At 45.4% G+C, this 15,078-nt stretch overlaps 1 protein-coding gene across 1 annotated transcript in view; it reads right to left on the reverse strand.

The window, feature by feature from the left end:
- Positions 1–15,078, reverse strand: part of SMARCC1 (SWI/SNF related, matrix associated, actin dependent regulator of chromatin subfamily c member 1) — a 157,698-nt gene that overhangs the window by 4,485 nt on the left and 138,135 nt on the right. The window contains exon 26 of the mRNA XM_036266186.1: positions 11,521–11,779. Within this exon, the coding sequence (XP_036122079.1) occupies positions 11,521–11,779 (259 nt within the window). The remainder of the gene's footprint in view (positions 1–11,520; positions 11,780–15,078) is intronic.

Here is a 15,078-nt window from a genome sequence, read left to right on the forward strand (position 1 = left end):
GGGTGAGCCAAACCGGCTGGGTGAAAAAGGCCTGTCTTAAGAGACACACAGCACTTCAAGCCTCATACCATCGATTCCCAGTGTCTGTTCCGTCACACAGGACCCACAGAAAAGCCCTTCACTAAAATCCCACTGAGGCAGAGTTAGAGGTAGAGATGGTCCACTCTCTTTGGGGGACTATATTTTTTATCCTTACCAGAGGATATTTTTCCACTTATCTTTAGACAGATTAGGAGGGAGGGAGGGATGGGGGGAGAGAGAGAGAGGGAAGGAGTGGGGAGGGGAAGAGAGAAAAACATCGATGTGAGAGAGACACATCAACTGGTTGCCTCCTGCGCAACCCCAACTGGGGATGATGCCGGAGATGAACCGCAACAGAGGTACGTGCCTTTGGCTGGAATCAAACCCAGGTCTCATTGGTCTGCGGACTCTAACCACTGAGCCAAACCGGCCAGAGCTGGGGCACTATTTTTATTTTTTTAAATTTTCTTATTATTTTTTATAATTTTTTTTCTTAATTTTTAGAGAAAGAGGGAAGGAGAGGGAGAGAAAGACAAAAACATGGATGAGAGAGAACATCAACTGGCTGCCTCCTGCATGTCCCCCACTGGAGATTGGGCCCACAACCTGGGCATGTGCCCTGATCGGGAATCAAACCAGCGATCCCTTGGTGCATGGGTCGATGCTCAACCACTGAGCCACACCGGCTGGGCTGGGGGACTATTTTTAAAAGTATATCACATCAACATTGTCTGGCTGGTGTGGCTCAGTGGATTGAGCGTCGTCCCATAGTCTGAGAGGTCCCGGTTCAATTCCCAGTCAGGGTACATGCCCAAGCTGGGGGCTTGATCCCCAGGAGGGGGCATGGGGGGGCAGCCAATCAATGTTTCTCTCACACATTGATGTTTCTATCTCTCTCTCCCTTCTTCTCTCTAAAAAAATCAATAAAAACATATTTGGGGAAAAAACCAACATTATGCCCCAGAATAAGCAGAACAGCAAGTCTGGGGCCCTTGGCCCTCCTTCCTGTGCCCAGCAGGAGCCCCAGAGGCACACCTGCTGAAGGACAACTTGGTCAAAGTGCCTCAGAGGAGGTGAGAGCAATGCTGGACCAACTGTTAGGCTGACAATACCACCACTCTTACACTAACCAAGCATCGATCATAAAAGCTGTTGCATGACTGTGCTAGAACAGATGCAGACTGTGTCGGGGAGTCTATCAACCTGAGGACTGACACAGGTGAAGTGAACAAACGGCAAGTACATTCTAAGTCACATACAATATAAGTGCACATAAAAGGATGGTAGGACATCAAGGAAAACTATGGAAGGAGCAAGCAAAAGAAACCTTCTAGTTAATCAAGACAAACCTGTGAATGACAGGATTTTGGAGGGTATAAACAACGTGAAAAAGGATTTGAGCAGGGTAATGGCACAACGCCTAGCCTGAGTCACGCTATCAGAAAGTCACATGAACATCACTCCCATTATTTCTGACAACTACTGCTTATATGGAGCACTTTCATATTCACCATCCCCTTGAGGTAATGGCATCGTCTTATTCTCTATCACCTGGATTTCACTTAGGAGCAACAGGCTCAAAAAGAATAAAAGAAAAGGCCCATGTTACAGAACCCAGTTGTCCACACGTGGTCTGTCTGACATGATTCAAAGCAGAGGCTGCTGGGTGAGCCATGCACAGAATCGTGAAGGACTCGTATGGTCAGGCTCCAGAGGACGAGGTCAAAGGTTCTGGGGCAGGGAGGAATGTGGGCCCGATTTCCCATGTAATGGAAAGCTCTAGGAGCTGAATGAAGAATGAGTAGGTAACAGCAGGAGCTAGCACTTGGGGACAGCACCCTACTGGCATCCTGGGGGAGGGGCAAGTATGGAGCTGAGGAGAAAGAATTGGACTTGGTATCTGACTGGGCATGTGACGTCAGGTGGGAAGGAGTGAAGAGGACTTTTGCTTTGGGAACAGGGGAGCTGGGACAGGTTGCCATTCAGTGGAACATGAGATGTGTAAAGATGGTATAGAATTCATAGTTCCCAATAGGGAGCCCTCTGCAAAGTTGTTAAAGAGGATCCTGTCTCCCAGCTCCCTCTTGGAGACCTGTGTTGCTCCCTCACAACCCCATGTCACCTGCTAGGCCATTGCTGAGTGCATACTTTGTTTCTCACCTTCCACGTGTCTGGTAATGGTTCTCTAATGCTCTTCCAGGTGGTGAGACAGGGAGAGGGAGATACTTTTATTGTCCCTGGCCTACTTTTAAGCCTAGACCTCTAGAATTCTAATCTGAAGACAAAAGAACACTGTTACTTGACTTGGGACAAGTGGAAGCCATGTACTAAAACAGATAACACAACTCATGTCTATCTTGCCTTCTGCCAAGTTCAACCTGGACAAGAGGAGCAAGTCAGGAAGAACATTTTGTCAGCCTTTCTCGGGAAACGGACAGTGGAGCAGTCGGGGTGCTTTCTGGCCTTTACAAAGAGTCCAGAACAAGTGCTGGGTGAGGGAGAAAGAAGAAAGATCACACCAAGTGTGTGTTCAATTGTTCAGTCCCAACCACTTCTGGTTTTCAGCAGAATAAGAGTTTTATACTGTGATGTCTAGAGCAAGGTGTGGACTGACCAAACCCCTGGCTGATCATTGGGAATCCCAGTCAGCAGCCACCTGTACTATCCTCAACAGGAAAGTACATATGAACAGCACAATCTCACCTCCACTTCCCCAACCCAGATGAGTGTTCTTGGGCAAGTCCCTTAGCATGCCTGAGCCTGCTCCTGAGGCCATTCGGAGTGAAGCTAGGTACCTGCCCCACTCAAACCACAAAGCTTTCTACACGATCAGGAGAACTGTTTGTTACAGTGCCTTGTTATGTCTCTGGCTCCTCCAAAACACTTCTGAGAGGAAGAGCAAACACTTCCATTTTATAGAGAGTAAACAGCAGCTCAGAAAAGTTAGGAGACTTCTTTATGGTCATAGAATGTATAGGTGGAATCAGACCCAACCAAGCCTTCTGACTCTAAATCCAATTCTCTCTACCATACTCTGCTGTGCTCAAATTAAACAGTTCATGTGAAAGGACTAATGTAAAGGCCAGTGTTGAAAAAACCCATATGGGTATGCACTTTAATAACAGGCAGCATTTTTTTTTATCCTCACTCAAGACATTCTGGCATTTATCTTCAGATACAGAGGGAGTGAGAAATGGAAGAAAAGAGAAAAAGAAAAACATTGATGTGAGAGAGACACATCAAGTGGTTGCCACCCACATGACCCCAACCGGGCTGGGGACAAACTGCAACCAAGGTACGTGCCCTTAGTGGGAACCGAACCTGGGCCTCTCTGGTCTGCGGGCGGACACTCCAACTGCTGAGCCAAACCGGCCAGGGCAGCATGTTTTCTTAACAGTTATGAGACTGCTCTGCTTTCTACAATACATGTTTAATTTAACAAACACACACTATGACACCCTGTAGTGGGTTGGATGGTAGCCCCCAAACAGATACACATGTTCTAATACCTGGGCCCTGAAAATGCAACCATATTTGGAAAATAGGTCTTTGCAGATGTGCTTATGTCAAGGATCTTGAAATGAGGAGATCATCCTGGATTACCTTGGTAGGCCCTAAATGCAATGACAATGTCCTTGTAAGAAACACATGGAGAAGACACAGTGCTTCCAGCCACTAGAAGCTGCACCAGGCAAAGAACACACTCCCCTCCTCACCCCCATGTCCCCCAGAGGAAGCTTGGCTGCTAGAGATTGTACTTCTAGCTCTTAAAACTGAGAGAATACATTTTTGCTACTTTAAGTCACCAAGTTTGTGAAAAAGGAAGACATAAAGTCTGAGTAACTCATCCAACATCATAAAGCATGTAAATAGGGGGAGCCCAGATCTGACCTGGGCATCCTGGCTCCAGAGATGATGCTGTAACCACAGGGCACCCTGTGGATGAAGATCTGCGGTGGGAGGGGAGGAGTGTCCATCCCTCTTCCAGCAGTCTATGTGACACAAACCCTATTGCCACTAAGCAAGTGGATCAGTTATTCAGCCCACACCTAGCTCCAGGTAGAAACAATCCTCCAAACCAGCAGCTCAGAGGGTGTGTCCCAGCAGAAAAACTATCTGGCAAAGAGGAGAATCTGTGGGAGACTGACACAAACCTCGAGGTGATGGCCATCCTGCCTGCACTGGGATAAGCCTGTAGGTTCTTGTCAGGCCCAGCAGTGCTGTTTCCAAAGCTATATGCTCAGCGGCAATGGCCCATTTACCTATTTCCCTGTATCTTTATGGCAACAAACTGGGATAGGAAAGCTCCAGGGTTTTCCAAGGCTGTAAGCCCAACAGCTGGAACAAACCTCCTTTCTCTTGGTATAAACTCCAAAGCCTTCTGAAAAACAAAGTTCTATCCTCTTGTCACAAACGGCAGTAACGTCAATGGGATGTGGTGCTCAGGGTATTAGAGGGCAATGGCTCCTTGGGAGAGGTGGCAGCAAAATGGAAGGACGACAGAAGAGTCCTGCTTGTGGGACCTTCCACAGAGAGACACTTCTCAGGAAAGCAAGGAGCACGAAGAGTAAGCAATGTCCCTGTGACTTCCAGAGGTCACTGCTGTCACATGCTATTCGACTCCCAGTGCTGGTGTGCCTAGGGCAGTGGATGGAAGAACAGACAGAAAGGAGACAAGAAAGTCTGAGTCTGGTCCCACACTGTCAGGCAGTGACAACTATCTCACTGAACCCTCCAGCTTGTTAGGAAGACTGCACGACAGAAAGGGCCCAGTATCAAGACAAGGGAACAAAATGACAGAAGGCTATGTCTTTTGGCCCAAAGTCACAAGAAACAAAGACTGAGCTAAGGTTCAAACCCAGGTCTGCCTGATTCTGAGGCTCATTCTCTTCTCCTTCACACCACTCTGCCTTAAAGGAGTATTTCTCCTCGGAAACGCTGATTTGTAAGACTCAAATTTGATATAGGATAGAATTTAAGAGGATTGGGGAGACTACAAATCAATTTCTTGTAAAGGAACCCCTATCATTTTAAAATCTAAACATCCTTATGATTTTCCTGTGTCTGATATAGGCCTCACCATTTTTATATGGATGACAATGTCTCAGGGCATTTACATTCATTCTCTAAACACGAAAGAGTGTGGCCTGCACAACACTGAAATGCACGGGGGCAGGCCTTGCCAAAATAAAATAGAAAGTGTTCATGTATACATTTCCCTCTTAAAAAAAAAACTCAGGCATTTCCTTCCCCAATAGAGAGGGAGGCGAGAGAGCCAGCTGTGGCTTCGAAACAGCAGTATCAGAGCATAAACTGGTGGGAGTCTGACCTACATACAAGCTTTTTAAAAACAACAACAACAATAAAAACCCAGCAGGCATCTGCAGTCTAAAAAATGAAAAGGTTTGCTAAAATTAGGTATAGTCTAGTGGAAAAATCCCTCATACTCTCTCAGGTTTATTAGCTCTTGTACTAAAGTGTTCCATCCATCATACCTAATGGAATATTATTTAAGGATTTAATTTTTATTTTTTAGGATGGAGGGGCAGGTGGAAAAAAAAAAGTGAAACTAGGAAAGGAGGAAAGGGAGCTGTGAATTTCCAATCTCGAGCACATTTCTAACATCCCGCAGCACATCTCCTGGCTGAGTCCCCCAGAGAAGGGAAATAAAATCATGGCCAAGTGAGGGGAAGCCCAAGCTCCTTTGAGACTGCTCCTCCCGCAGCAGCTTCCGGGGGTGCCTGCCGCAGCCACTCTTTATTAAGGACTGAGTTGTCACTGCTCTCTTTGTAAGGGTAACCTGCTACTCCAGAAAGTGGCTTGGCAACCTTGTTATCACAAGATGCAAGCAGAACCAAAGGCACCACAGATAAGAAAGCCTTGGTTGATGGGATGAGCTATTCCTTTCTGTTTTAAGTGTGGGGCTCTGAGTTCAAAGTGAGCTGGGACAGTGTGATGATTGGTTGTTCTTTTTTTCTGAGTACTCTTTCCCACTCTCAGGGTTGGATAAGTGGGTCCACCTTAGGGGCTTAAAAGCCAAGTGTCTAATGCTTTGGTTAAATTTCCTAGAACAACCAACTCTTTACTAATTGATGCAAAATGTCCTAGTTTTATCACTAAAACATCATCTCTACCATATCTGAGTTTTCATCAAAAGACATCAATTACTAGTCTGATTTTTTAAGGCACTTCTAAAAATTCTTATACACTAATATAAGGAAACCATAAGGGTATTTAAACTAATATGTCCTTTTCCCTCTGCTTCCACGCACAGAGAGACACAGCAAAGCTCCCTGAAAGGGGAAGCTCATTCCAGCTTAGGCACAAATGCTCCAGAGCTCATCTTTTACTACAAATGCCCAGAGAGGGTAGAGCTCACACTGCACTTACACATGAAGTTTTCATCATTTCCTTTCACCTCAAACCAGTGGTACGTAATCTCACTTTAAATAGGTGCCAAGGCCCCTGGAGAACTGATCACCTTAAATTTAAGGAGACGTCCAGCAGACAAGGGCAACCCCCTTGCTTGAGTGAGCAGCACAATCAAGGGCACCTCAGGAAGCGGCACCTACTACCCAGACCAGCTGCTTCTTGGTTCCCCATGAGCTGTCATGGGTACCATGACCCAGGGTGTGGTCAAGGAATACTACGCATGTGCTCAGCAACTGGCTGCCATCATGACTATTCATCTTGTGCCATCTGGAAGGCAGTCTCACAGCGAGGATTACTAAGGCTTTAATTTAGGAATCACTCCATGAAATCACACTGCTTTACGATTTAAATGAAAAGACGAAATGCAGTCTGTGTATTTTCTGAAGATCAGCAAAACCTAAGAGTGGTAGAAAGATGGCTGTGACCTCCTCCAGTTTCCATTTGCCAAACATACACTGGAAACATTCTACTATAGAAATTTCCTTTGTCTTTTTGTTGGTAGAAACAAATCAACTTGGGATACTTTATTAGCTACAGGGATAAAACCCAGAAAAGGCTGGAGTTTTCAGGTGAGTTAGGAGCAGGACCAATGATAAAGAGCCCAGGAACAGAGAGAAAGCAGCGCACCAATAGCACTTGCTACACAAAATTCTAAGCATGGGAATGAATACAAGAGGTGGGGGTGGAGGACTGAAGAGGGACAAACTAGATGGGATACATTCATGTGTCAGTTTATATTAGCCACTCTGGTGCCCGAGCCCATATGTATTTGACAGCCTGGCAGATTCACAGCCCTGAGCTGCTGTTTTAATGGATTCTACTACAAACCGATGGCTAGTTTTGTGAAGAAAAGGTTATGTACCTACATATTTATATAAACTCTCAGAAAACTGGACAAATTAACCCCTCAGTGATACATTTGTCTTAACCTTCTCACCATTCCCCCAATCTTGCTGGCTTTCAGAGGCTGATATTTCCCCTTCCTTCACACACCATAAAGTCTGGCCAACTACCAAATATAGCCAAATGACCTGATAACTGTTCTAGAACTTAGGAAACCTTTGCTGGAAGGACCATGCTCATAGTTCTTGACTTAACCAGAAGTTATGGGGACGTCTCTTCCTGGTACTGAAACCTGGAGCTGGGAGCCTGGTGTGGGATGGGGACCCCGCAACTCCTCAGCAAGGACCTTCACAACCAAGTCATCCCTTTTGATTTTCATTTGCCACATGTGGGTGTGGGACCAGCTTGTCTGTGCTTCCGCCCCTCCTACCAGTCTCAATGTGGCTTCTTCTTTAATTTTGTAGTTGTAGAATTTCCATTCAGCTCGATCTCAGGTGGTTTTGAACAATGGTTGTTCTGTAGTTTAGCTGTAATTCTGATGTGGTTGTGGGAGGAGGTGTGTACCACATTTACCTACACTGCCATCTTGACTGGAAGTCAAAAATTTTTTATTTTTAATAATCACTGCCAATAAATGCAAAAGAAATGTAACTAAGTGCAGAAGGAACAATAAATTTAGAAATCTTGCCATGCTGCAATACCCGATGAAAACACTGATCCAGAAAGAGTTCTTGATGGCAGCTTAAACCGTAAGTGAAATCTGACAGGGAACTTTGTAATGGATGGCCCAGCCCAGCAACACCAGAACCACTGTCCCATCTTTTTTTTTTTAATCCTCACCTGAGGACATTTTGCATTTATCTTCAGATACAGCAGGAGGGAGAGAGGGTGAAAGAGAGAGAGAGAGAAACATCTAGGTGAAAGAGAGACACATCAACTGGTTGCCACCCACATACCCCAACCGAGGCTGGGAACAAACTGCAACTGAAGTACGTGCCCTTAGCGGGAACAGAGCCTGGGACTCTCTGGTCCGCAGGCCGATGCTCTAACCGCTGAGTCCAATCGGCTAGGGCCCACTGCCCCATTTAATGTCACCAACAGAGTCAGCTGACGTTATAGGAAAAATGGCAGCCCCCTCCCCCCCCAAGTGAACCTGAACCTGCTAATATATCCAGAGCAACCCTCTGGTTTATGGGAGCTATGTGGGAGGGGAAAGAGGGGGAGCACAGGTGCAATGACACCATACACTTTGAGTATACCACTGAGCATAGCCACAGGTGGAAAACCCTGGTTTCTTCAACACATAAATGGCATTAAAAAAAAACCCACAAAGCCCTGGCTGGTTTGGCCCAGTGGTTAGAGCGTTGGCCTGCAGTCCAGAGAGACCCAGGTTCGGTCCCCGCTAAGGGTGCAGCCACTCGATGTGTCCCTTTCACGTCAATGTTTCTCTCTCTCTTTCTCCCTCCCACCCTATCTGAGCAAAAAATGAAAAAATGTCCTCCGATGAGGATTAAAAAAAAAAAAAAAAAAAGGCGGTATTATTAACACATTAAAGTAGACTTAAGAGAACTATCAGCAAATGCAACATTGTACCTTATCTGAATATTGATTCAAACAAATGAAGCATTCCAACACACTTAACTAATTAAATTAGAAACCTGTGTTACTTTTCTTGGGTGTGATGATGATAGTAGGTTATGTTAAAGAATAAGGTTTCCGCCCTGGCTGGTTTGGTAAGCAGTTGGGAGCGTCAGCCTGCAGTCCAGAGAGACCCGGGTTTGGTTCCCGCTAGGAGCATGTGCCTCAGTTGCAGTTTGTCCCTGGCCCTGGTTGGGTCATGTGAGTGGCGGCCACTCGATGTGTCCCTTTCACGTTGATGTTTCTCTCTCTCTCCCTCCCACTCTGTCTGAACAAGGGATGGAAAATGTCCTCGGGGAAGGATTAAAAAAAAAAGATTTCCATTGGTTTCATTTTAAAGTCTCTCTCTCACACCAAAGCAAGAAGGAACACATAAAACATCAATAATTTTGAAGCTGTACAATAGGTATTGGGGGATTATTATATTCCTCCCACAACCACATCAAAATTACAACTAAACTACAGAACAAACATCCTTCAGAAGAACCACCTGAAATAGAACTGAATGGAAGTCCTACAACGTAGAATTCATTGCACTATTTTTTTGTGTTTGCCTATTTTTGAAGACGTCTTTAAGTTAAAAAAAAAGAAGTGTAGACAATCCAAGGATACATGGCTCACACTGTTTGCCCCGCCTTGGCGATACCCTGAGGTCCTGCCCCACATAACTTTTGGGTACGCCCATGCTGTTTCCATTGGTTTCACCATAGGATTGGCCTATTTTGGCTCCTGTTTCAGAGTTTCCTAAATTCTCTCAAACAAGCAGCATCTGATCTCAGTGAGTCCCATACCTCTCGCTAAGTGGCCCCAGGTCTGGCACTAGAAGCAGCCAGCCTTGGTTCACAGCTAGGCTTTGCCTGGACACCTCCAAGCCCAGCACAAGAAGCAGCCATTGGCAAATGACTTTGTAGCTTATGCCTGGTGGCTTCAGGCAGAACACAGGCAGGGGCTGACCTTGCCCCAGAGCCAGCACACCCAGTGGACAGTGTCAGACCACATCGAAGCAATACTGCCCAACCACCTCCACAAGTGAAACACTCAAGGAATGGATTCAGTGGGTACCAGAGCCCTGCTGAAGTAAGTCTTGCTCTGTGTGGTGGGCGCCTGCACAGCTGATCATCCAAGGTAATCAGAAGTCAGTGGACAGTGGACACAACCAGTCCTTGCACGTGATCAGCCTGAGTAAAAACCCTCCCACTGACGTGCCACAAAAATAATGACAGAAAACTTCCCTAACTTGGTGAAGGAAACAGACATACAATTCCAGGAAGCATAGAGAGTCCCAAACAAGATGAACCCAAAGAGGTCCACACCAAGACCCATCATCAAAATGCCAAAGGTTAAACACCAAGAGAGAATCTTAAAAGTAGCAAGAGAAAAGCAGTTATTTACCTACAACAGAGCTCCCATAAGATTGTCAGCCGATTTCTCAAAAGAAACTTTGCAGGCCAGAAGGGAGTAGTAGCAAGAAATATTTAAAGTGATGAAAAGCAAGGACCTACAATCAAGATTCCTCTATCCTGCAAAGCTATCATTTAGAATCAATGGCCATATACAGAGCTTCCCAGACAAGAAAAAGCTAAAGGAGTTCATCACCACCAAACCAGTATTATATGAAATGTTGACAGGTTTTCTCGGAGAAGAAGAAGACAAAAAAATATGAACAATACAATGGAAACAGCCCGGCTGGTGTGGCTCAGTGGTTGAACGTTGATCCACACACCAAGAGGTTGCCAGTTCAATTCCCAGTCAGGGAACATGGCAAGGTTGTGGGCCCAATCCCCAGTGGGGGGCATGCAGGAGGCAGCCAATCGATGTTCTCTCTCATTGATGTTTCTCTCTCTCTCCCTTCCACTCTCTCTAAAAATCAATAAAGAAAATAAAAAAAAATTTTTAATCCTCACCTGAGGACATTTTTCGATATTTTGTTCAGATAGAGTGGGAGGGGGAGAGAGAGAGAGAGAAACATTGATGTGAAAGAGATACATCGAGTGGCTGCCACCTGCAAAACCCAACCAGGGCCAGGGACAAACTGCAACCGAGGTACGAACGTAGTGGGAACCGAACCCGGGTCTCTCTGGACCGCAGGCCGATGCTCTAACTACTGAGTCAAACCAGCCAGGGTAAGAAAATAAATTTTAAATGGCAATAAATACATATCTATCAACAATTGAATCTACAAACAGCAAGAACAGAAACAGACTCACAGATACAGAGAACTTTTTGTTGGATGCCAGATGTGAGGGAGGGTTGGGGGATAGGTGAAAAAGATGAAGGGATTAAGAAGTACAAATTGGTTGTTAGACTGACGAGCCTCAAAGGGAAGGGGAGAGGTGGGATGGGAAGAGAGAAACCAAAAAACTTAAATGTATATAGTCATAACCAACAAACACAGACAATAGTGTGGGGAAGGCAGGAGGGGGTGAGAGCAAGGAGAAGGGGGTCAAGGGCGAAAATAGGAGGGACATCAGTAATATATTCAACAATAAAGATAAGTTAAAAAAAAAGTCACCGGCTGTGTTGCTAGTCTGAGGCTCTATGCCAAAGGGCCAACCAGGTTCGTCTGGGAGCAAAGCCTCCTCTCACCTGGCTGGGGTGGGTGGGGTGGTGGCATCTGGTGCTGCATCAGAGGGTAGGGAGGGGGCTGCTGGTGAGGCATCATGCTGGGGTGCCCTGCAGCTCCCAGTGGCGCCAGGCCAGGCCCTCCTGAGTGCTGGTGTCCCTGTGGAGGGTTCTGCCCATGTTGCTGTTCCATTTGCTGGCGGGCTCGCAATTCCGCATATTTCAGCTGCTCCATGTGGAAGTTCTGGCGTTCAGTAAGTAACTGCTGCCTCTGTTGTTCTAACTGTTAAGAAAAGGAAGGGGAAGAGAAATGATACCAGAAGAGGATCTAAGGAATGGGTGACACACAGGACATCTACCCGATTCTTGAATTCCCTATTCCTCACCACCGTAATATAGCTGCCTCTTCTCCTACAACACCTACAGAGAGATAAAGCATTATTTCTTGAGTAGCATTTTTCCATTTGGACATGTTACTGGAGTCAAAGGTCTTCTCTGTGTTAAGTAGAAGGTCTGCCTTTCCTTATGACCGTCAACCCAGTGGGGCTATTGTTCTCTGGTCTACTCAGGACACATGTAATCTTCTCTGTATGATAGGCCTTCAGGTATTTAAAGTTTCCATACCTGCCTTAATCTTCCCCAGGTAAAACAAGTCCCTCCTGTCCTTTTAACAGTCCCTCAGACGCTAGTATTTCAAGTCTCCCAACCTTTTTCAGGTGCTCTTCTGGACGTGGTCCTTTGGGTTATGTTAATGTTAATGTTATTAATTTATTATTAATTAATTTATATTTTCTAATCTTCACCTGAGGATATTTTTCCATTTATCTTCAGATAGAGTGGGAAGTGGGGGGAGAGGGGGAGAGAAACATCGATGTGAGAGAGACACATTGATTGGTTGCCTCCTGCATAACCCTGACCAGGGCTGGGACTAAACTGCAACCCAGGTACGTGGCCTTGACTGGAATCAAACTGGCGACTCTTTGATCTGCAGGCCAACACTCTAACTGCTGAGCCTAACCGACCAGGGCTGGGTTACTATTTTAGAATGTGATACCAGAGTTAAATCTTCTGAATGTGTGGAACAGGCCTTAGCTGCAAAGATACACATTTTCTATGTGGAACTTTGGCAGTGCCACTGTAAATCTTAGCTTTCAAGTACTGAAAATTATACTGGGTGACACATTCACAGTATATTTTAGATATCTACATAAAAACTTGCATGCATCTTGAAGAATATAAGCATTTCAATATTCAAGTAATCTTTCTGAAACCCAAATTAAAATACAGAGAAAAGTTATTATACGTGCCCAGAAATTCAGAAACCATATGCCTGACAGTGCAGAGAATGAAATGCTATAAAAATTAATTTAATTCAGGGCTGAAAAAGAAAATCAACTTGAAAAAGAAGAAAAATAGCCCTGGCCGGTTTGGTTCAGCGGTTAGAGCATCAACCTGTGGTCCAGAGGGACCCGGGTTCGGTTCCCACTAAGGGCACGTACCTCGGTTGCAGTTTGTCCCCGGCCCTGGTTGGTCGTGCGGGTGGCAGCCACTCGATGTGTCCCTTTCACGTCGATGTTTCTCTCTCTCTCTCCCTTCCTCTCTCTCCCTCCCACTCTATCTGAACAAAAAATGGAAAAATGTCCTCAGGTGAGAATTAAAAAGAAAAAAAGAAGAAAAATAAAAATCCAGATTTCTGGAATTAAGTAGCATGAAGATCATAAAAAGGGTTAATAGATCTATTTATTTTAAAAAATGTTTCATCCCACCATTTCGATAGCAAGATCTGAGTCAAAAAAAGGTATTTTCTAGCCCTGGCCGGTTTGGCTCAGCGGTTAGAGCGTCGGCCTGTGGTCCTGAGAGACCCGGGTTCGGTTCCCGCTGAGGGCGCATGCCTCGGTTGCAGTTTGTCCCCGACACTGGTCGGTTGTGCGGGTGGCAGCCACTCGATGTGTCCCTTTCACATCGATGTTTCTCTCTCTCTCTGTTCCTCTCTCTCCCTCCCACTCTACCTGAACAAAAAATGGAAAAATGTCCTCGGGTGAGGATAAAAAAAAAAAAAAAAGGTATTTTCTAGAGCTGAGCAGTCTAACATAGCAGCCACAAGCCACAAATGGCTCCTGAGCACCTAACTGGGTGAATGTGCTGAATTGGCTAACTGGAATGAGATGTGCTGAAAGTGTCAAGTACACACTAAATTTTAAACACTTAGTATAAAATAAAATTAATTTTTCATACTGACTACATGTTTAAATAGTATTCTGTATATACTGGATTTTTTATGTGGCTACTAGAAAATTTTATTTTTTATCCTCACTCGAGGACATTTTTTGATATTTTGTTCAGATAGAGTGGGAGGGAGGGAGAGAGAGAAACATCGAAGTGAAAGGGACACATCGAGTGGTTGCCACCCACACAACCCAACCAGGGCTGGGGACAAACTGCAACCGAGGTACGTGCCCTTAGCAGGAACCAAACCCGGGTCTCTCTGGACCACAGGCTGACGCTCTAACCGCTGAGCCAAAGCAGGCAGGGCAGAAAATTTTAAATTACATATATATGGCTCATGCTACGTTTCTATTGGCTAGCACTGTTCCAAGACTTTTTTTTTTATCCTCACCCGAGGATATTTTTCCATTTTTTGTAAAGATAGAGTGGGAGGGAGGGAGAGGAAGGAGAGAGAGAGAGAGAAACATCGATGTGAAGGGACACATCGAGTGGCTGCCACCTGCATGACCAACCAGGGCCGGGGACAAACTGCAACCGAGTACGTGCCCTTAGCGGGAACCGAACCCGGGTCTCTACGGACCGCAGGCCGACGCTCTAACCGCTGAGCCAAACTGGCCAGGGCACTGTTCCAAGACTTTTAATAACTTTAAGAAAATGTAACATTTCAGGAGCAGCCAGTTCTACAGATAAATACTATATACTATCATTAGCAAAACTAATGGAATATGCATGAGAATTAGCATAAGAATCTGGGCTGTTAGCAGACAAGTCCCTGTGAAAGTGAGTGAGAAGCATCACTAGTCATCAGAAGTCACAACCAGAGAATGTGCGTGAATGGATGGGGTGTGGGAAGACAGGCCCTGAGCAAGCCCAATGTGAGGTTGCACAACCAGCTGAAGAGAATGATACATGAAATGAAGAGGTGGTACGTCTTCTGTCCTGGGAGTTGGTTATCTGCCTTTCAGAGAGTGTCCTAGAAAGTAGGATATTTTCTGAAACAATTTTGTGAGCAGTTGACAGTTACCAGAAGAGAGTGAGACAGGGTGCTAACAGACTGGTATGGACTCTTCTTTTTCTAGGAAGGTGAGCCCAAGAGGGTAAAGCCTGGCCCAGCTTAACTTCTCTGTTTGCAGGATGAGAAGGGAGTTGTAAGATGTAAGTAGCAAAAGAATCCTGTGGAAGTCTAGCTCTGCAAGAAGACTAATCAGTGAGGTAACAGTAAGCGGCTGGCCAATAAAAAAGGGATTTAAAGATTCTGACTCTAGGTCTAGGTTCTGTTTTCTTCTAACCATTCTTTCTAGGAAATTCAGAACTTTGCTGAGGTTACATTTTAAGAGGCCGCCAAAAAAAGGACCT

The sequence above is a fragment of the Molossus molossus genome, unplaced genomic scaffold (assembly GCF_014108415.1).
Source record: "Molossus molossus isolate mMolMol1 unplaced genomic scaffold, mMolMol1.p scaffold_m16_p_18, whole genome shotgun sequence".
Classification (NCBI taxonomy): domain Eukaryota; kingdom Metazoa; phylum Chordata; class Mammalia; order Chiroptera; family Molossidae; genus Molossus; species Molossus molossus.